We start from the raw sequence: 23520 nt of genomic DNA, 5'->3' as shown, positions 1-23520 counted from the left end.
AAATTTTGATTTTAATTTATCTACGAATTTAATTACTCCAATTAATAATTATTAATAAATAACTAAATAAATAATATAAGTACTTTTTAGTTATTTTTAAATTTTAATTAATTATAAAACTAGATTTATTGAATAACTCTAGTGTAATAAATTACTTATACAATTACATACTTTTAACTATGAACTATAAACATGATTGCCTTCGGTGAAAAAATACCCGTATGAAACAGAAAAAACTATGAACTATAAAGTCACAACTATCACCTAAAAGCTCACAAATATGAGCTATGAGCTATTTTTGTCCTAACATAACCCTAAATATTTCAAAAGGAATCCCATAATGTATCTTACAAATAACTAACAATGAATATGTAGTGAAAGTATATATATATATCCACATATGATATGAAATTAGGAATGATAGGAGATGTGTAATATTTTAAAGATAATGAATAATGAATATGATTAAATTATATTTTTTAAGTTAACCATCTTTATGAAGAATATTAATTTCATTCTTATTTACGCGTAACACATTACTTCAATTTATTACATATTTTTATAAATTAAGAATAACATATAATTTTTCTTATGATAAACAATATTCTAATTATTATTTGGATTTAACAACCAACCCCACAACATATCTTATACAAATTCTCTATTCTTTTTTTTTTTGTTCATATTTCTTTTTGATAAAAATAACTTCAAAAATATTCTTGTGAAGAAGTATTTTTAATAAATAAGAATGTGACATAAAAAAAATGAGGAAATAATATTCATACTTTAATAAGAACATGGTAAGAATGAACAATTGGAGATGTTCTAATTATCAAGTATAATTTTTTCTTTTGAGGATTATAATTATTAGTACCCCTCTTAGTTAATAGATAGATAGGGCCAATATAAGTTACGAAGCCCATAAAATGCTGATGACGTGTGTGTATGTGGGACCCAGTAATTTAAATCGTCACTTTATTAGTTTATTTCCCGTGTGGATGCGCTCACATAGTAACCGTTACTAAACCCTGCCACACTCTCTCATCACTCATATTCTCCACATTGCATCAACAATTTCAATCTTACCTTTTCCCTCCAAACTACGTCGTTTTACACGATTCCATCATCAACATTTTTAGAATCTTCACTTCATGCTAGGTTCTCATTATATTCATTTCCTTCTTTTTCCATTACGCTATTCGCATTTTCATTTTTGAATCTCTTTTAGTAGTGAGCTTCAAAAACCAAAATCCATGCATCAGTTTAAACGGAGAAACTAGTTTTCTTATTAATTACTATACACTTCTTTGAGTTCTTTCTTATTTCGGAAAATGACATTGCTGATTGGTCCCCGATCTTCATAAAATTTACAGCGTAGTACAATGGTGGCAGCCTCATCAACAACACCGTCGTCAAAGATGCACCGGAATCCGCCGTGTACACCTGGCGGTAGTTCCAAGGTTAGGGAGGAGAAGATTGGAGTTACGGTTAGGATGAGGCCACTGAACCCTAAAGAACAAGCCATGTATGATCTAATTGCTTGGGAATGTTTGGATGGAAACACCATTGTATTCAAGAATCCAAATCAAGAAAGGCCTCCAACACCGTACACCTTCGGTATTGCTTTCTGTTTCATTTTTTTTTTGGAAACTGAAATTTCCATGAAAGCGAATTTATGAATTTGAATTTAAAATTGAAAATGTAACACATGGTAATTAATGAGATATAACCTAGTTGACATGCCGTAGTTAGTAGTATACGTTCTTGCATTTATTGTTTTTTATGTTTGTTGATATGGATTTGTAATTATAAAATTAGATTTGTCATCCAAATAAGGAATAAAAAAAGGTAAGTTTTTATTAGGTAATGGTTTCAAGTGCTGTACTTAATTTAGTTTTCCAATAAAAAATTGCCTTTTTTGTTACTTATCCATTGCCAACAAATTATTGTTAAAGTTCTATTTCCTTTTATATGATATTTTTAATTATTTATTGTGTCACAGATAAAGTGTTTGCTCCTACATGCTCAGCTCATAAGGTCTATGATGAAGGGGCTAAGGATGTTGCTTTGTCGGCACTTTCTGGAATTAATGGTAACATATTATAAGCTAAATCTTACTTTTAGGACTATTTTTTGCTTTTCTTTTGAAATCATTCAATATTTTTATTTTTCTCGCAGCAACAATTTTTGCATATGGGCAGACTAGCAGTGGTAAGACATTCACCATGAGAGGCATCACTGAAAATGCTATCAGGGACATCTACGAGTACATCCAAAATGTGAGTTACTCTTGATAGTTGATACCAAACTTTATATCAGTTATCTTTGTAGAATGAGAAAGTGGATGAACATATAGCTATTTATGTTGCCTTGAAGTCTGAACCTTGAGTCCTACATACCAAACTTAGTTACGCAGGGTTTCTTTATAAAATGATTGCGTTATGAACCTTCCGTGTTTAATTCAATCTCACAGACACCAGAAAGGGCTTTTATTTTGAGAATCTCTGCTTTGGAAATCTATAATGAGACTGTCATAGACCTTCTAAATCGTGAATCTGGTGCTCTTCGGCTTTTGGATGATCCTGAGGTATAGTTCACATGTAAAACTTCTATTGAAAGTTATCAAAGGACTCTATTCATTTCTTTGATTCATGTTTATTTTGACTTTGGATATAGAAAGGGACTGTTGTAGAAAAGCTGAATGAAAAAGTAGCTAAGGATGGTCAACATCTAAGGCATTTGATTGGTATCTGTGAAGGTAATTTACAAATCTGATTTAACTTCTCTTGTGAATCATAAGGTGAAGTTTTCTATTTTACATTTGGTTTCATCATGTTTTTTTCCAGATAATATTGCTATCTATCGTTATTGCTGATGCCTGAATTATATTTCCCTTTGATTATGAATCATGTCAGAGTAGAAAAATACTGCATCTGTTTTTCTTTGATCTCAATAGGAAAGCTATGATTATTTAGTCCATCTGCAAATTACTGCCCTTCATATAAATAGTGTATCTGCAGCTCAACGGCAAATAGGGGAAACTGCTTTAAATGATAAAAGTTCAAGATCACATCAAATAATCAGGCTGGTAAGCTCAACTACAGCTAATAATAAGTATTGAATTTTCCTATTTTAAGAAAATAATGCTTACATATTACAGTTTTTCATCTTTGTTAACTCACTAGTCTCTATAATTCTTCTTTAGCCAGTTAAGTCGGAGGTTTCTAGTAAGAGATCATGTTTACTGCTCTTCAATTTGTATTTATTTATTTTTATGTAAATATTTCAGACTGTAGAGAGCAGCCCTATTGACAGTTCAGGCCATCTAAAATCTTATGTAGCCAGTTTGGTATGTTTTCATCTGTATATTTTGAGCTAAAATCCTTGACGACTAATTAAAACTAGCTAGTTGTATTGATGACTGTTGTATAATAACTTCATAGAATTTTGTTGATCTTGCGGGAAGTGAACGCATCTCTCAAACACATACTTGTGGAGCAAGATTGAAGGAAGGAAACCACATAAACCGAAGTTTATTGACACTTACGACTGTCATCAGAAAGCTAAGGTCCAACAATTTTAGATTTAAAAAGATATCCAATTTTGTATGGCTACCATTTCTAGTGCCAAAGAGTCCACATCACAAGTAACTATTTCTGTGCAAGTTTTAGACTTGCTTCTTATGTTCGGAACTAAAGCTATTGAATGACTAGTAACATTACAATCGAACTCAATTCAGTTGACAATATTTGAGGACTAGAAATTGTTTACTATAGAAATTGGCATTGATTTTTATTGAACAGTAAAGACCTTTAGTGCCATGTACTTTTGTCAATACACAGGAGTCTAATTCTACTTTTGGAGTTTCTTTGGTTTGCAGTGGTGGAAAACGCAGTGGTCACATACCATATAGAGATTCGAAACTTACAAGAATATTGCAGTCTTCACTTGGGGGAAATGCTCGAACAGCAATTATCTGTACTATAAGTCCGGCCTTAAGCCATGTGGAGCAAACAAGAAATACACTAACATTTGCTACAAGTGCAAAGGAAGTGATTAATAATGCCCGAGTGAATATGGTATGACTAAATGCTTAAATATATGACCTGTTTGATTGGAGAATGGATTTGTACAAAACTTTTCTACTTCCACCTTTTTATATTACCAGATAGTTATTTATCACGAAAAAACACTTTTAGATTGAAGCTTGTGGAAGTTTGGTAGCTTACGTTATTGAAAACTATGATACTAAATTGAAGTTTTAGATTGTAGTTCTCTTGGATTCGGTTATTCCTCTAATTGACTAGTGACAAATGGTATTTGTTTAATAGAAGTTTTTGAATTATTGAAGAAAGTGTTGCATGCAAAATTTCATCAAAAACATCCTGTCTTTTCATATAAGAAAATTGAAGGGCTAATTGCAGGATAGTCTGTCACTCTAATGGCAATTCTAAGATGGAACTGTTATTTTATACAATCACTTATTAGTGAAATTTCTTTTGTTTCAAAAAGCCAATTCATTTATTAGCTGTTTTCATATTTTACAAAAAAAAATAGAATTATCATATTCAGAGAGGATGTTTAATAAGCTTGCGGTGGTTTTTCAACAGGTTGTTCCGGATAAGACACTAGTTAGACAATTGCAAAAGGAAGTTGCCAGGCTTGAAGGGGAGTTACAAAGCCCTGATCGTTCTTCATCTTCATGTCTAAAGTCATTGCTAGCTGAAAGAGAGTTGCAAATTAAGCTGGTACAAAATTCTTTTCCTGCTCTTAACTTCCCTGTAGAATGAGTGAAGTGTGCTGTACTATTCTACTAGATGGGTATTAAAATGATGTTCTTTGGTGTCCTTACATACTCTTGTCTCAAGATGTGTAGATGATTTCTTCATTGCAAAACTTTAAACATTTAAGTAAAGCTTGTGAAATACAAGGTATTATTATCTATGAAATAAATTATTTGACTTTACCATTCCATAATGGATTACAAATCCTGAGAAGTGAATTCAGTCTATTTCCTCTTCTAGTCAAGCAGAGAAGGAGATCTGTGAAAGAAACTGTTATAAACCATGTGAAAAAGCTAACTGTTTTCTGAGTTTCATACAAGTCAATAGAATTCTGATAAACACAGATATGCAGATGGAAAGGGATATAGAAGACCTGAGGCGACAGAGAGACCTTGCACAATCTCAACTCAAGCTTGAAAGGAGAACAAATAAAGTTCAGAAGGTATTTGGGATTATCGTCTAATGATTATGGGCCCTCTAATCATGATTATCGTCTAATGAAAGGAGAACAAATAATGATTATCGTCTAAATTTTTCTTCTTACTCAAATTATATAATTTTTGCAGGGATCTAATGATTATGGGCCCTCTGCCCAAGTTGTCAGATGTCTTTCTTTTCCAGAAGAAAATGAATCAACTAGTATTGGTAAACTCACCCCAGTGCGAAGAGCGGCAGTTGGTAGACAAGTAATGCTGAAGAATTTATTGATTTCTCCTGATCCATCTATATTGGCCAGTGAAATTCAGAAGCTTGAGCACCGGCAGCTCCAGCTCTGTGAGAATGCAAATCAAGCACTAGAAGTTTTGCACAAAGATTTTGCAACCCACAAATTTGGTAATCAAGAAACTGCCGAGACTATGTCGAAACTACTATCTGAAATAAAAGACTTGGTACTGGCTACCTCTACTGCAGAAGAAATTGTGACTGCAGATAAGGTAAACCTGATGGAAAAAATTACTCAATTGGACTGTCAAGGTAACACAATTGCATCTTTGGAAAGAAAGCTGGAGAACGTTCAAAAATCGATAGACAAGCTAGTCTCTGCTTTTAGTACCGAGGAGGCTCCAGAGAGCAAGGCCCATCTGAAAAGGAAAAAGATTCTTCCTTTCACCTTAAGCAACAGCCCCAACATGCAACATATAATACGTGCACCATGCTCCCCGCTTTCCTCTTCTTGTAAAGCAATGGAGCATGAAATTGAGAACAGGGTACCTCCTAAAAACAATAATGCCTTCTCTGGCAGTGATGCATCTGAAAGCTTACATAAAGATACTTCGAGAAATGATGAACAAAGTTGTAATTCTATTTTAACACGGGGAGGAAGCCCATCAACAGGGAGATCAAAGTCAGTGAATGTGAAGAAGATCCAGAAAATGTTCAAAAATGCTGCCGAGGAGAACATTCGGAGCTTCAGAGTTTATATTACCGAGTTAAAAGAACTAGTGGCCAAACTGCATTACCAGAAGCAGCTTCTGGTTTGTCAGGTAACATTTCATTGATTTTCTCTATTTATATATCTTATAGTGCCATTTCTTTTTCGTCATCCTATAAAGGTATGTGTTGCCCTAAACCTATGTGTTATCATGCATTCTTTGTAGGTTCCTTTCCATTTATAGGATGCAACCCTCTTGAGTTGTTGAGTTATGTTTATTATGGTGCAGCTTATAAGTTATAACAAATATGGAATCAGTTCTTAGTGATATCTCTAGTTATTTCTGATGTCATAGTACACCATCTAATTTTTTTATTAATGAGAAATTAATGTTGATACTTACCCCTGTACAAGTTTAGGTTTTGGAGCTTGAAGCAAATAAGTCTGTAAATGAAGAAACAGATATTGTTGATCGTTCTCCCTTATCTTGGCACATAATGTTTGAACAGCAGAGAAAGCAAATTATCATGTTATGGCATTTATGTCACATTTCTCTGGTGCATCGTACACAATTTTATCTTTTGCTAAGGGGAGACCCTTCTGATCAGATGTATATGGAAGTTGAACTTAGAAGATTGACATGGTTGGAACAGCACCTAGCAGAGCTTGGAAATGCTAGTCCAGCACTTCTAGGTGATGAGCCTGCAAGCTCTGTTTCAGCAAGGTATGGTCTTTTGATATTACTTTAAAGTGGAATGAATGGCTTATCTTGCTAGAAAATAACATAGGAATTGCAACTTTTGTACTATGAACAGAGAATGATATTAACCTTTGTTTTTAATTTGTTGATTGTCAAATACAGTATCAAAGCTCTGAAGCAAGAAAGAGAGCACCTAGGTAAGAGGGTGAGTTATAAACTTTCGGCAGAGGAGAGGGAACTGCTATATGCAAAATGGGAAGTTCCTCCGGTGGGAAAACAAAGGAGGCTGCAGCTTGTGAATAAATTGTGGACTGACCCTTATAACATGCAACATGTACAAGAAAGCGCAGATATAGTAGCAAAGCTAATTGATTTCTGTGGATCTGATGAAAATAGCAAGGACATGTTTGAGTTAAACTTTGCAAGCCCTTCTAACAAGAAAACATGGGGTGGCTGGAACTTTATATCCAATCTTTTGAATTTGTGAACTGATAATTTAGTTGTACCTCATTTATGGTCATTACTAGAATTTATAGTTTATCAAATGCATATTTTAGTTGTACCTCGTATGCATGTTGCATTGTTATGGACAAAAAGTAGCTATTTCATAGATAAAGAAAACCGCATAATTCTGTCAGTTCTTTGCATGCCTTTTTAAGAAAGTGGTATTGTCTACGGTTAAGAACGAAACAGAAACACTGTTCAATGAAGAGATTTTTTTCAATACAAATCAACCTTTTTTAATTTTGTTTTTAGTGAAGCTTCTTTTTGGGAAAAAATAATAAGAAAGTTAGAATGCAATGCAGTCAGTAACTGAAAATTTGGAATTATATTTAAGTATTTAGGTATAAACTACACAACAACATTGTTCTTATATCAATGATACAATTATCATTGAAGAAATAAATTCATGATTATCAAAACAATGATTCAATTTCTTATGTTATTCCTCCTTTTTTCTTCTAAAAAGGTAGAGTGTAAGTTATGTGTGAAGAAGAGTACAAATGAGATATAAAAATACTTACTCATGAACTTCACCATATTGTTATAGGTTATATACTAAAAATGATTTATGTAAATTGACTAGTAACTTAAAAAAATGACGACTCTTAAGCTTAAGGTCAAATAAGGATTATTAAACTTTAATCAAGACATGCACGTATCTAACTTGTCATTATATTCAGTATCATCAACTCAAGGCCTCCAAAGATCATGGTGTCATTCACTTATTGTTGCTGAAAATTTTGTTACCAAATTAGTTTGTTAGATATTAAATTTGCCATCAAGTTAGTTTTAATTTTTTAGGGTACAGTATGATGACATATTTATTTAAAGAACTAGTGACAAAATACTCTTAAAATGACATAAGGGACTAATACAATCATAAATTTCTTTAAAGAATTGAGTGATGAGACTTTGAAGGATAAAAATTCACTAATAACTCTAAGTTTTTTATACTATGACTTATTAAATATATTAGCCCAATTTTCACGTTTAAGCTGTCCTAATGCTGTATATGGATAAACAAAAAGTGTAGTAATAATGAATGAAAATTAAGCTCCTTTAATTTGAATTTATTTTTTAATTACGTTTTCCCTAATTTAAGCGTAGCTATAGGGTTTTGAGTGAAAATCATTGGTTGCAGTAACAGATAGAGAAAGAAAGATGGGAAGAGAAATAGAAGAGGAGCAAGTAGGTTACACAGTGGAACAGCTTGTAGGCCTTAATCGTTATAATCCTGATATTCTTCCTGATCTCGAAAATCATGTTAACGACCAGGTCTCTTTTTCATTCATTTCCTATCTTTATATCTCAAACCTTCTATTATTATAATTATCATTATTATTATTATTATTATTCTCCATTTGTTTACCAGGTTTCATCACAAATATACAGTTTGGATGCAAATCTCTGTCTCCTTCGCCTCTACCAGGTACTTTTGTTTATGATTAATGGCTCAATGCAACTCATAAGTGATTGATAGGTTAGGAGTTAATAGTTTTGGTTATTTGTTATTAATGCAGTTTGAACCTGAGAAAATGAGTTCTCAGATTGTTGCCCGCATATTGATTAAGGTATGGTGAAGTAGTTTTTTCCGGCTGAACTTATTATGTCGCGGTATAGTGAATGTCAGTGCATGCTCAAAATATGTAGTTTTCTGTCTGAACAGGCTCTCATGGCAATGCCTGCTCCAGACTTCAGCCTGTGTCTCTTTTTGATTCCAGAACGTGTGGTATGATTCCCTCAAGTAAAACTATTGTTCTTTTATTTGTAGCAATTCTTCTTGATCTCGCACGCACATAACTAGATGCTCGAATAATTGAGTCACTCATGTCAAATGTGTTTGGATTTGGATAAACAGTTGTAGAAGGTTATCTTCATTCTTAAATTTCACGAACTTCGCCAACTTAATTATTCATGGAATTCCAGTTTTCATCCTATTTTTAGGAAACTCGTATTTGAATTTGCCTAGCTGGTATCAGTGATGGGCTCATTCGCTTATTATTAAAATCTGTTACATTTTAGTGTTGTTTGGTATTAATTTCGGTTTGTCACGTATCTTAGCAAATGGAGGAGCAATTCAAGACACTGATTGTTCTGTCTCACTATTTGGAGGTATGCATCAAGCTTCAGTTGTACATGGATGAAGTGCTTGTTTGAAATTATAAATTAATCCATGTCTCTTCTTCAGACTGGAAGGTTTCACCAGTTCTGGGATGAAGCAGCAAAAAATCGTCACATTGTTGAAGCTGTGCCTGGTAATTTTTTCATTACAATTGATGGAAAGATTATTCACTGTTGTTACACACCGGTGAGCTTTGAAGAATGTATCAAATAGAATCATAAATTTTAAATTTGAACACTTTGTTGCTCCTTATAACCATGTTGTACGTGGTAAACTGGGTTGTGCCAATTGGAGGCCCCGTTTCCATGTGCAGGATAAATTTTGCAGAATGCTTTACCTGGAAACAAGGGGAGATTTTCACTTATCTTAATGTAGCTGTTTATTCTTATTGTTGTCACTGATTGAACTTCGTTAATGAATGCTTATATACTAACTTAATTAGAAATCAATTGCAGGATTTGAGCAGGCAATTCAAAGCTATGCAATTCATGTCCTTTCCTTGACTTATCAAAAGGTTCCTAGAACTGTGCTTGCTGAGGTACACTTTTATTTTTGCCCATTTGAATCATTGGTTCATTTATTACTGGAAATACTTTCATCTGCAGCTAGTAGCTTCTACCACTAGCACAATGTCCAGCACATCATTTTTCTAATATGCTAGTTGAATTCATGTTTCACGTGACAGTGTAACACAAACATTTAATAATACAACACTTCCATGTTCATGGCTATAATCATCCGTTCATTCTTTAGAGGTTAAGTGGTTATTGAGGCAGCTTCGTGGAGGGGTTATATGGAAATTGTTTGTCTTTATGTTTTTCATCCACTTGTATGATTCTCAGATGGTAAGTTTATTTGCTTTCTTCTATTACTTTCCAATGAGACCATTTATTCTGCATGAAACTCACAGGCTATAAACAGAGAAGGTTTATCCTTGGACAAATTCCTCGAACACCAAGTAGCCACTTCTGGCTGGGCGATTGAAAAGGGCAGCCAAGGAAGGGGTCAACTTATTGCCCTTCCTAGAAATGAATTTAATGACCCAAATTCAAAGAAAAACATTGCAGATAGTGTACCATTGGAGCACATTACTCGCATCTTCCCTATTCTTAGCTGATTTTACATTTGGAGGAATGTTTTTTGTTTCCAGAAGATGAGATATAAATGAATTTGACATTGGCTGCATCAACATATTGCAGTTCTCCTTCCCTTTAGATGCTTCAATTTGAGAATTAGTGGTCTGATTTTGTAATGTACTCATGTTTTGCATTCATGTTTGAGAATCATTTTGCTGTACTCTAGGTAGACATCTGCTACCCAAAACAATGTACCACTCTATGTGTCGCTGCTTCTATTGGTCAGAAAAATGATTAATTATTAAAAATTTAATTTAAATACGTTTTTTCAACCAGTCATAATCATTGGCGCATGGAGTGACACATATTGTGGACAACAGATGTACTCCCTTTACTCTCGGGTTACTAATTTGTTGAATAAATGGTTGCTCATCTTTATTGTGCATATAATTGAGGTGAATAGTTGTATGAACTCTTACAAGAACATATTTAGTTGGAGTGTTGTGTTGAAATTTATTTAATATGCGTAGGTTAAAGTGGAAGGAGGAAAGAAGAAATGTACTTGCCATTAGAGAAACTTTCACTTGTGTGGATGTGGATGGTTCAATACTAATACAAAAAAAATTGGATTATTGGGAGGCTGTAAATTCTTTACACAAAATCATAGTCCATTTATATTTTTTTATTTTATCATAATATGAAAATGATAAATATTTAGTTCACGAAACCAAAAACAATTCAGATAGAAATTAGATAGATGAAAAATTCATCACATCTTAAATAAGCCAATGAATCAAATTCAAGCATCAAGTAGCTGAATACACTTGCTTATATTATACTTCTTTCATCAAGACAACTTTTCATACCCAAAGCAAGAGCACCTTATAATAAAAATTTGGCATATTCCAAAACCTTTAATTGCGCAGTACCTAAAATAACTAGAGTTTAAAATCTATGCACTGTTAGTGTAAAAAAAATTACATTGTCAGCACATCATCTACCATTTGTAATAATTTTGTTTAAAAGTCAATACTAACTAACATATGAACGGTGGAGATTTCTGACAGTGTAAAAAACACTTACACTGTCAGTGTATACATAATAAATCCAATACATTCTTAAAATTCAGTGTATACATATTAAATCCAATACATTCTATACTAACAACTATGGATTGTTGGATTTTAAATAGAAACAATCAATTACATATATCAATAGTTAAAGAAATTCTCAGCATGATCATATAATGGTGCACTTCATTACCACAAAAATGTGAAAAGTTGTACATTAAAATAAGCAAAGTTACTTAAAAGAATCAATTATCTGCAATTCTAAAAGTGGAGCTCCCACAAGCAAAGGTAACAATATTTACAAGTGCACCTACTATCATGAACTAGTGGGGGAAAAAGAATGAAAACAGTGAGCTCCAGATTTGAAGAAAAGAAAAGAAACAATGATAGAAAACAGAACAATTATACAACCGTTTGTTATATACCCTTCTCTAATTTATTGAGTTTTTCACCACAGAATTGATACTGCATGGTTGCTCCTACCCAATGCATGTTTCTTTCCTCTGCCGGCTTCTTTATCATAAGCTCTCTCTAGTCTGTTCTAATCAGCATCTTTAGAGTTTAGACCAAAGCCAAGTCAAATTATACAAAAGGTGGATCATATATTAGTGCAAAGGAAATGATCAATGGCAAAGTGTCTGCCCATAATTCACCCATTCTACAAAAGTATCTGGAAATTCCTCTGGAACATCGGACGACCGTGTATCACCGTAGGATAAGTCTGGTTCAGTTCGCTCCCTTCCCTGAGAATGTTGCATGGAATTAGTATGACATAATAACATGAGACCAAGGGAGCATTTAGAAGAGCATATAGAGATTTATTTGGCTTACAGATCGTTCATATAAGCTATTTTTAGGTTATTAAAAAAAATCTTATTGAATAAGAGCTTAATAATTTGTTTACCCAAATGTGCTCCAAATAATTTAGAAAGTCAAGGACGTTTAAATTATGGAAGGACTGAAATTTTGAACAGATATGAAACTAATGCAGTTCAAATGGATGGTAACAGATTGTTGCTGTGACATGCACAAAATACTCCATCCTTAATCATCTCACAGTAAAACCTAATCTTACTAGACCAAGCACACAGCCTAAACTGTTAGCTATTGTTCTACTTGAACAAATAACTTCAACTTCATGCAACAAATGTACATGTATTGCATCTAGTGAATATAGACAAGTACAGATCATCATATGATTCGATGTATTACATCGTAGGAACAACGACTCTAAGAATTAGGCAGTTGCAAATGTATGCTATGTAAGAAGGGTGGTACCTTTCGGCTTGAGCCACCCAAATCACTAGAGGAGGCGGTTGTTTCTCCTACTGTTACTCCACTGGTAATATTTTCTGAAGAAAGCCCAGGAATTGGAGAGTTGGTAATTGTTGACCTGCATTAGTATAAACAGACCACTAAAATAAACACATTTTTCTTTGGTAAAAAATACATCACGAGAAAGAAGCAAGGAAATGTCCCCCACTTTCTCATCTCTACCCTGTCTTGTTGCCTATGCATCTTTCTGGAAAAAATGGTCCAACAAAATATTCATGCTAAGCATTTGTACATTTTCTTCATTACAAAGAATTAATTACCTCTCGTATGCTTCTTCTTCACATGAATTCCCTGAAGATGATAGCCAATCGAGGTCAACAAAATTGGAGCAGCTGAACGAATCACCATGCTCAGAATAGTAAATATGATCACTTTCAACTCTTCGCATGTCTCCGAAAAGCTGTCTCCGAGGCATTGAGGGAGTGTACCTACATAAACAAAGAATTGCACATCATTCCCTTATGGACTAGATGGACAAAATGAAGCAGCAAATGGCAGAGCATGTCATCATGTAATAAGTTTCTAACTTGCACCAGCACAGTATGAGCCCATTGACACAAATTTTATTGCAAATTAGAAATTATGATTATTTGTAATTGGGCATTTTAATATACAAACACAGTAAGAGTATGAAGAAAAGAGAAGACTCTCAAATAGAATCACTTTTCCAATCTTCCAGAAAATAAGAATATTAACCATTTAGTTCTTTTACAAAAGTTCTCACACAGAATGGTCTGCTATGCTTAGGCATAAAAATCTTCTAGAATAAGGCGATTAAGACTAACACATTAAATACAGTAAAAAATCTAGAAAATGTATAAAATGGCAATTTTGACAATCTATCCAGTAGTCTTCAAAACAGCAATATTTAACCCAGCATTAATAGAATGCGAACCTTGAAAATGATACATCACTCTCAGTAGTAGATATTTCAGGAGACGACTCGCTAAAAACCTTGCTTCCTTCTTCTGATCGGTCGGGCAAACCTGAGTTAGGAAAATTATCATGCCTGGCATTTGGGGCTGACATAGGGGTAGAACTTTCCTGAAGAATGTTTCCATCTGAGAAGGATCTTTTGAAAAATGACCTAAAAAAAATTCAAAGTTAACACAAGCTTGACTGTACATGCTTCAATTTATCATGCTATATTTTAACCACTCATAATGATATGCAATATCAAAAAATTCATCACGACCAGGACAAAACCCAAAGGTATTCATATCTTGAAGGAGTTCTTTCTGTTACTCTCTTGCCTTGTCACTTTCTCGCAGCTTCTCTGCAATCCCTCCAGCCCGCCTCTCAAGGAAAACCATATACTTCTATTATTTAATTCTAGTTGAGCTTTTACTTGGAGCCCGTTAATTTTTGCATTGAAAAGAAACACCTTTCTAATAGAACAAACCGTTTGGGATTGTCACCTTCAAGAACTTTCTCATGATACAGTTTGAAAATTTACAAGGTTGAGTTGTGACATCATGGCAGTGGTGGTCAGTGACAGTCCATTGGCCTATTTGGCCGCCTCTTTCAACTTACATTTATAATTGGATTGGACTATGTTTAAGACCTCTCTTTGCTGCTATACTCATGGCTAATTAAGGAATTTTCTGATCCTGATACACAGATGGGACATCTTTACTGCATCTTTGAGCTATGGCTAACAATTTTCTTTCTTTTTTTAATAATTAAGAGGATTTTTTATCCTGTCGGAGTTTCGTTATGATAAATAAGCCTCCAAAGTTGAAACCTGTAGTTTGCTGCTGATTATCCCACACCTGAATATAGTACTTGAGGATCAAATGGCATTCATTTTAATACTTGATATTTGTCACTTTTTTAAACACACTTCTTGATCCTATGGTAACTTTATTATTGTTTAAAAAAATGCTTATGTCATGTTGTGCCATGTTATTGTGGTGCAGGACAAACAGGGTCAATTATGATTTGATTTATTGTTATTTAATTTACTTTAGACAGCTAGGTTTAGATTTATTCTAACAGTGAAGATTTGTTTTTTTGTTAAGGTTTCTACCCTATATAAAGAGGGTTTTATGGTTGCAAGGGGATTCCTCTGATTTTCTTAGCAATAGAAGAATTTATGCTATTTCCCTGACTGTTATCCTAAAAGGTCATCCATCTATTGGCTGCAAACCAGATCGCTTCACCTCTTCTCTCCTAATGCAACAACATAACCCTAACTTTTTTAACCTACAATTACCAACTCGGGTGAAGAAGCTAAAGGTATTATATTACTCATAAGTTACATTTAAATACCTAGCATCACCATCTCCAAGTCTCCCTGCATCATAGTGCTGATCCGAACCCAATTCCCATAGAGCAGGCTTACCCTGTTGTGGCTGAAAATGCCCCAGGAATCTGACCCAATAAAATAGAAAGATCATGTCATGATTAGTAGAAAAGAATAATCAGTTAAAACCACAAATACATAGTTTCAAACAGAAAATATATCACAAATGCACAAGCTACCTATGATAGTTTCACAAAAAACACTGCAATTCTTACGACAGAAAGATATGCAGGAGTTGAAAACTTGTTTGCATTGACACCGTTTTGTTTTTAATTTTGCAGTGTTTGTGGATGACTTCTAATCCTACTGTGCAGTACTTCTTACCATCTAAGATAAATTACTTTATCCGAACAGAAGAGAATAATTTAACTCAGACACGTAGAAAAGGTAAGAAAATGCATGACCAAAGAACATACACATTAATTGCATCTTGTTTCAAAGCATCCATGTAGGCATTGCTGTAATATCGTTGAAGAGTCCTAAAAAACTCCTGAGACTGTATTGCGGCTCTCCATTGGCCCCTTCTCTCAGAGAATATCTACATAGAAACAGAAGTTAAAGAAAAAGACCATCAGAATAGGCTTAAGAACAGTTATGCTACAACAATGTATGGACAAATCGGTTTAATGAACTTTCATATCAAGAAAATCCCATGGCCACTGATATTCTGCCCATTTAACAGTAAAGTGGAATATTACAGACAAGAAATAAAGATGAATCTAAATGTTGACCGGCACATCAGTGGGGTAACCTCATTCTCATGAACAAAGTTAACTCGAATACCCCACAATATGCATGGCTATAAATAACAGTAGTCTGTAGTCACAATTCCCAATTTCTCAATGTTCTCTAAAAATGACATGGAATACAGGACATGAGTCCACTCTAAAAGTACCAACAAGAAAGCTAACAGGGTTATTTATGCCATCCACCTCAGATAACATTATTGGACAGCTGAAGATTGTGATTAACCAGTTAAGTTTTCAGTGGGTGATTATTGAAGAAATATCTTTCTTTACCCCCCAACAAAAAAAAATTAATAAGGATGATGGTTATCATATTCGTTACAATGTTTAAACCCGAAGCAAAGCTCTATAGAAAATTATTTAACTGCCTTCAGAGGTAAATAAGAAAAAAATGATGCAGCAAAATTACTGATTCGAAAATCTGCAAACTGAAACAATTGTAACAAGCCTCACAACTACAAATCACCTTGTTGTGTGCAGCAGAACCGCCATACTGATGTGCAAGCGTGTCACCCATCCGCTCATAAAACCCCATCAAATATTCAGCTATAGGATCATCAAGGTCAATTTTTGTGTGGTCAATAACTCCCAGAGCGTGGAGCTGGTGACCAAGAGCAGCCAACCCATATGCATATTGTGCAACATTTGTGCGATCTAAGCAGTCTATGCAATTGGTCCTGAGCACCCCCCTCTGCAAGATGGGTGGTTTCACAGAATGATTTTCATTGGAAACATTGTTTCCTTCACTAGCTTTCCTCTCTAAATTATTAGTATCCTCATTGTCATCATGTCCAGTAGGTGAAAAGCTTCCTTTATCAACATTGCTGGATGCAAAACTTAACATCAGTAAACAAGAAATACCAAATTAAGAAATTTATGTAATCCAGCTCTCCATCAAGCATTCACTTCCTTTTATTAATATTGTTTGGCTTATTCTATGACAAAGTTTATAACATTGTTCTTATCTTCTTACAAAATTTTAGTTATAGACAGTGGATCTAACAAACGTAGAGAAAAGTAATTAAAAGATTGAAATAAAATGAAAAACTTACCCTACAGATGGCCATTTTAGAGAGTCTTCCAGACTCGAGGTTGGTGTCACTTGGCAGTAGAAAAAACCTGTTGATGTCAAGGCATATGCAGCCACTTTGCCCAGAAGCAGCAAGACATTTGTAGCTTTGCTGGTAGTAAAAAGAGCTTATTTTTTAATCAGCTTATAAAGAAAACATGTTGTATTTTGCTAAGAAGGATAAAATTATATAATGAAGGACATTAACCTCTGAAAATGTTTGTGCAGATCCCAATGAAGAAACCTAAGCCTGTTCTCCTCAGATGAATCTTTATTAATAAAATCTATGGCATTAGCAAACTCAGCACGAAGTATGGACTCACGAGGCTTCTTCTCATGGGTCTGTTTTAAATAAAGAAAAAACCAATATCAATCACCCAAGAAACTTATTAAAAATGAATCAAACATAAAAACATTAAATTTGATTGTCAGATTTTCCATTATGTACTACAATAATATAAACCTTTTATGTTAACAAACATTATAACATTAAACTAGTCAAGACTAATCCAAATACAAGATCAATCTGTGCCAATACAACCGAGATACAATAAAATTTAAGATTGAGTAGATTTTGTAATACAACTGCAAATCCTTGCTGAGGTTGACAGTTTGCTCTAGCAAGAAAGCCTTCTCACCCTAAGCATTTATATATCAAACAGAAAAGATGATGGCATGTAATAAATGGGAAACGAAGTTCACTTTCTTCTTAAAAAAAGCAAATTACCTTTATTAGATTAAGAATTATTATGGGATTCCCGTATCTTTTCGCAAGGTTTTCAAAGTGAAGTCTGGTGGCTTGATAATTCTGATCCTTCTTTGACACTGGGGGAAACGAATGATACATAAATAAATGGACAGTTAAAACACCAAAATAGAGAAGGTAAGACAAAAATAACTTCGCAACTGTTACAAAATTTGTGAAATGGAAAGACATACATAAAATATCTGGTTTAATATTTAGACGAGAAGTTTCTTGTGACCAGAAAAGAGGGATTGAACCACGGTTCTGGACAATGGAGCTTATTCGGATTGGAAGACCTTCCGGAACATCCTCAAACACGATTTGTTCTGTCTCAACATCATTAGCTACTCTGCCCTTCTCGTTAACACCCCGCCTCAAATACCTATACACAATCGTTGAAGGGAAAAGATTATTAGTATGAAACAACTTTTTTGCAAAGCTAAAAAATCAATGGTAACTTCCCATGTCTTTATTTTTTGTTAAATTTTTTATCACACAGGATTGGTTAGCTAACACTTGATTTGATTGGTCATCAATTCATTCATCAGTTTTCGTACAGTACAAAATAACATAACTCATCATCAAATATTTGAAGCCATAAATCCTACACATCAAGGTTCATCATTGCATATGCTTATCCATCCTTTCTGATTTTAAACATTTGGTACCATAAGTTATCTATCCTTAAATTTTTCAAGATTTTGTCGCCTAAGTTATTTTCTTTTAAATTTGCTGGAAAATCTGTCATGATGCATGGTGCTTTCAAGTACTCATGGAAATTCTGAAGCTAACAAATTATTTATATACTAAAAAGCTTGTGTTTAGTGCACCTCTTCTCTTTTCTATCAACACCTGAATGGAAAACAGAGGTGTACCCTAGTAACCCCACCCTCAGAACATGAAAGATAGATTATTCCATGTGTCATTCCATATCATATACCCATGTTATGTTAAAACTTCAAAAGCACTCTGACAATTCAAAACAACTAGAAAATACAACAAGTGATTGAATAATATCTGTATAAGGACCACATCCTCAGCACAAAAAGGATATAATCATCAGAGGAGGCTCTTGATAGACTAGCTAAGTTTGCATAAAACTTTGTCAAATTATAGATCATTTGTATAACCAACTACAGCATACTCATCATGCAATCACATAGGAAAATGACTCAGTGCATTTAATGTGTTTGGAAAGAAAAAACAATGAAATTTAAGGACCTGGTGCCAGCATAATGACGTGAACGTCTCGCAATGAGTGTAAGTATTAACTCCCGTCCAGATATTGTAGTAAGTGTGTCCTAATGAAGCAACCAGATAGACATCAGATATCCAATCACAGGATGACAAAATTACTTCAATGGAGCAGGAAATACTAGTGAATTGTAAATAATTCAATTACTTAACAAGATTACTAGATCAATGAATACAGTATCAGCAGATTTCAAGAGTCACTTTTATTCACCTGTTTAAAGAAGCCGTATACTAGTGCAACTGTCCAAAGAGTATTCTGGAGGTGATTCCTAATCCCTCGAGTCAAAAACTCATTCCAGACAAACATGGTCTCATAAAGGACTTGGCCTAACTCATTATCACACATGTTCCTTTGAAGACTGCGCATAACGTTGTATGAGTAGCTGAAATAGAAGTCCTTTGTAAGGTCGACTGTGCATAGGAGCTTCTTGTATCTAAAAAAACCAATGGAAAAAGAACATGATCAAACACAAAACCAGGCAATGTTAAGAACAATTAAGAAATTGACATAAGGCCAAATCATTTTGCTTTACTATGCTTCTTGTACGACTATAGTTAAATTCAAAGATGGCATTAACATTAAGAATCAGAATCACCAAGCACATCAAAATTATACCATAATTTATCATGAATAAAATCTAATAAAACTATAAAAGTTAAGTTGTCCTTCACAAATTACTAATATATGTGTACTTTTTCAACATATAATTTTTTATATTTAAGTCAAACAAAAGGGATATAATCATGTAGCTTCTACATAAAATTTCCAGTAATAATTAATAGTTAATAAAATTAAAATGCATGTAAGTAAGAACAAAATTAAAATGATTGGGATAGAGAAGGAGAAACTGAAAGGTCAACAGAAATGCATGTAAATAAGACAGAAAATTAAAATGACCTTTTGTTTTAAACAGTTAAATGAAACATTGAAAAGATATATCAGTATTCACAACGAATATATATAAACTATATAAGTAATATGTCTTTGTTTCAATAGTTAAAGGAAAGATATCAGCATTCAAAATGAATCCATATAGATTACTTATATGTTTATAAGTAATATGCAAATAGATGCTGAGCATCACTTGGTCTACCATTCAGGTTTTCAGTGAGAGGTGCAATTGATATAACAAGGGATACTGTAAAAACCTGTTTTCATTTTTAGAGTTGATGATGTTAGACCAAACCGAAGAATTTGGCAGCGGAATCATCTCACTCTTTGAGACAGCATATACTGCATGACCACAGATTGCACCAATTTTCCTTCTTTTTGTGATAAGAAGCATGTAGTAAGGCCCCAAAAATTTGATGAACCCTAAAAGCAGGAAAGCAGAATAAGATATCAAGATAAAGACTAATAAATTATCAGCAGGAAGCTGGAGAAAACGTCAGGGATCAACATACCAACAATTCCATAACAAGTTGTAACAAATTTTAGTCCACCTGTGGACTTATTCCCCTCATGTATACGCTTCAAAAGTTCAGAACATTCAATTTCTGTATAAGTGGTGGGATCTTCACGCAGGTTTAGCTCAGAAGGATCTAGACGGTCAATCTTTAGCACTCTCCAATATGTTCTGCTCTTGTCCCTTCCTATCATGTAAAAGTTCTGTGGCATAAAACAAAAAAAATGCCCAAGGTTAGAATATTTTAATTAACAGAAAGACGTGATAAAATATTCAAAAACCATTTAAGATTCCAACATCAAAATCGAGAGCTATTTTTTAGAATATGAGTGATGTATAAGTGGATATTGGATAATAAATGCACTAAAATGTTAAGATCCCTCAAAACCAAAACTACATGATATTATCACTCATATTAATATGAAACAAGTTCACTGATAATTCATAGATCAAAACTATTAACAGTTATTATTCTATAAAACAAGCTAATCATATTCACATGACAAAATCAAAGAGATCTCACTATAAGAATAGCAGAGAAATAAGTACAGTAGTTGAAAAAAGAAGATAAGGGCATTACCGATCGAGTTTCATAGAGCCTAAATTTTTGCAAACAAACATGAAGAGAAGGAAGAGTAAGAGGGATTTCTGAAGATTGATGAGAAGGGTCATTCTCTGAAGATGCCATGACTCTTTTCTTTTGTGATATTCAGATCCCCCGAGCCTCAAGCTCAGGGAAACAATCAAAATGCCATGCAGATTTCAAACACCTCCAAAATTATCAAAATTCACAATCACCAAAATGCAAAACACTCAAATCCCAAAAACACAAACTCGTATATTGAACTATAGGCTGCTTCAAATACAGCATTATATATCAAAACTGATCCTAAATTATGAACCTTTCTTCATAATTTTACCTCCACCACCACCTTCTCTAATCAAACTACCACTCACACCGCCTATAGCTACTAAACATGAATTCTGTTACAAACAACAACGACCCACTAATCCTTACTCAAACTACAGAAAACACAGATCTAAATATTAACACAGATCCAAATAATATCAACTTTTTTGTGGTTGTAAATGGAATATTATATATTCGTGAGGGTTAGATACAGGGAAATTAGCTTGTGGGTAATTTGAAAATGGAATCTTTACGCGGAAATGGGTACGAAGATCAGACACGGAAATCGAGTGAGAAATGAAAAGGGGAAGAAGATTTGAGAACAAAAAGGTTGAAACCACGGGTGCAGGAACAAGATATGCTAATTATTGAATCAATTTTTATTTTTTTAATAATTTCAATTTAAATATAAAAATAATAATTTCTCTCGATGAAAGGAAGAGAATGGAGAAGATGAATTCAGATCCAAACCCAAGAACAAATCAAAACCACAACATCGTATCCAAAAATTCAAAAGAATAAAATAAAATAATTTTAATGGTTGAGCACCGTCCACACGTTAAAATAAGAGGGAAACAAATTATATTGTCTTATTTTGATGATTGAGATTTTTATATTATTGTTGGGTCATTTATCATTTATATTTTAATGATTTAGCTTTTTATATTATTGATGGATCTATTATTATGTACATTTTAATTATAGTAGTAGAATTGAATGGTGAATATATCAAGTACACATATGCAAAGACATATTAATTGCACATAAATTTTTAGATCAATAGTATATAAATGTTACGTACTAAATAATAAATAATGATATTAAATACGTGTATATATGTAATTATATGTATTAGCAATGTTATTTGTTATCTTGAGAAGAGTACAAATAAGAAGCACAATTAGTTATTTGGTTATCAGTGTAAAATTAATGTGTCATGTATAGTTTTTTGCAATGTTATTGTGTAATATTTATATATGAGAGGAGATTCACATATTGTATGACTAAATTAAAAAATCTATTTCATATATTAATTATTTATTTTATAAAAATCTAATAATTTAAAATTAATCATTAATTCAAATAATTAAATCTTTATAAAATAGACAACTAAAACATGGATTAAGTTTTTTTTTAATTTACTTGTATATATAGCGGATAAATCCCTCCCTTTAAGATTCAAACATCAAAATCTAGAGTCTAAGTGTCTAACAAAATATTACATCATCATTACATAATTTACAATATATTATTTTCTAACAAACACATACATTATTTTTTATTGCCTTATTAATTAAAACTGCGCAGTGATGATTAGTTATAATTGCATAAACAAATTATTTCTTACAGACATAAATTAAGGCATATTAAATATTAAAGGAGGGGTGTAAGTATTTACATGTCATTGTTGACGGTTACTTGGGAGGAGGAAGAAAAAAACCTTCAAAACTTTAAGTATCCAAGGACGGCTAGATAATAATGCTTACCTGTTTATTAAAAAATAGCATTTTTTTTAATATTTGGGTCGAGGATAAAGACCCTTAAAAAAATATTTTATAAATCATCTATTTAAAAAATTATAAGTCTTATGTTTTTGTTCAAGACTAAATAGGAATGATAATTAGAAATTGGACTCGCAGATAATACCTATATTGAATTGGGTTTAAAATTGTATCTTTGGAAATACTAGTAATTGGAATTAATTTTTTTGAAATTTGCTAGTTGACGGGTCTGAGTAATGGGATAACTAGATCTACGGATGTTAATACATGCAATTCAATTCTACATGTTATATATATAGTAATATAAATGTTATATGTGTATATTTATATATTTTAATAATGATTTAATTTTGTATGTTCAATTAAGTAAAATAAGTTGTAATTATTAGACAATTTAAATTATGTTTTATATTCCCTCTTTCTTAGTGTCTAAATTACATATGAGAAATCATTTTGGTGTTTAAATACATTTTTAAGCTTACTAACTGCTATTACACATAACATATCCCACCATAATCCATTGTATAATGAGATGAGAAGTTAACAATATTATAGCTTTTCATATTACCTTAGCTTGTCATACTTATTTATTGATTTGCTATTTTATAGGAAAGTGAAAT

At 32.9% G+C, this 23520-nt stretch overlaps 3 protein-coding genes across 5 annotated transcripts; 2 read left to right on the top strand and 1 right to left on the bottom strand.

Annotated features, from left to right (window-relative positions):
• On the top strand, positions 1019 to 7425 carry LOC109362875 (kinesin-like protein NACK2). Its single transcript, XM_019608942.1, has 15 exons — positions 1019 to 1158; positions 1374 to 1617; positions 2003 to 2092; positions 2179 to 2279; positions 2474 to 2587; positions 2677 to 2758; positions 3021 to 3088; positions 3290 to 3349; positions 3444 to 3568; positions 3881 to 4079; positions 4611 to 4748; positions 5137 to 5226; positions 5351 to 6268; positions 6576 to 6880; positions 7019 to 7425. The coding sequence occupies exons 2-15, from the start codon at positions 1383 to 1385 to the stop codon at positions 7341 to 7343; spliced, it is 2850 nt and encodes a 949-aa protein (XP_019464487.1). The 5' UTR covers positions 1019 to 1158; positions 1374 to 1382; the 3' UTR covers positions 7344 to 7425.
• LOC109361667 (eukaryotic translation initiation factor 3 subunit K-like) lies at positions 8493 to 10780 on the top strand. Its single transcript, XM_019607186.1, has 8 exons — positions 8493 to 8635; positions 8733 to 8789; positions 8881 to 8931; positions 9027 to 9089; positions 9422 to 9472; positions 9549 to 9615; positions 9938 to 10020; positions 10393 to 10780. Exons 1-8 carry the CDS (start codon positions 8522 to 8524, stop codon positions 10597 to 10599), a joined length of 693 nt encoding a protein of 230 aa, XP_019462731.1. The 5' UTR covers positions 8493 to 8521; the 3' UTR covers positions 10600 to 10780.
• On the bottom strand, positions 11795 to 21821 carry LOC109362302 (phosphoinositide phosphatase SAC3-like). Of its 3 annotated transcripts, none has more exons than XM_019608005.1 (16): positions 21069 to 21821; positions 20487 to 20691; positions 20232 to 20397; positions 19294 to 19516; positions 19050 to 19129; positions 18023 to 18210; positions 17811 to 17908; positions 17292 to 17425; positions 17067 to 17195; positions 16481 to 16850; positions 15685 to 15806; positions 15241 to 15336; positions 13859 to 14053; positions 13224 to 13391; positions 12907 to 13021; positions 11795 to 12371 (listed from the first exon to the last, which is right to left on the bottom strand). In XM_019608005.1, the coding sequence occupies exons 1-16, from the start codon at positions 21174 to 21176 to the stop codon at positions 12252 to 12254; spliced, it is 2517 nt and encodes an 838-aa protein (XP_019463550.1). In that variant the 5' UTR covers positions 21177 to 21821; the 3' UTR covers positions 11795 to 12251. The 3 variants fall into 3 exon arrangements, with proteins under 3 accessions (XP_019463550.1, XP_019463549.1, XP_019463551.1); XM_019608004.1 differs by having other exon boundaries at positions 13859 to 14050; positions 15235 to 15336; positions 21069 to 21820; XM_019608006.1 differs by having other exon boundaries at positions 13859 to 14050; positions 15235 to 15336; positions 16481 to 16838; positions 21069 to 21819.

Source organism: Lupinus angustifolius, chromosome LG12 (assembly GCF_001865875.1).
Source record: "Lupinus angustifolius cultivar Tanjil chromosome LG12, LupAngTanjil_v1.0, whole genome shotgun sequence".
Lineage (NCBI taxonomy): Eukaryota > Viridiplantae > Streptophyta > Magnoliopsida > Fabales > Fabaceae > Lupinus > Lupinus angustifolius.
This window is presented reverse-complemented; position numbering and strand designations above follow the sequence as displayed.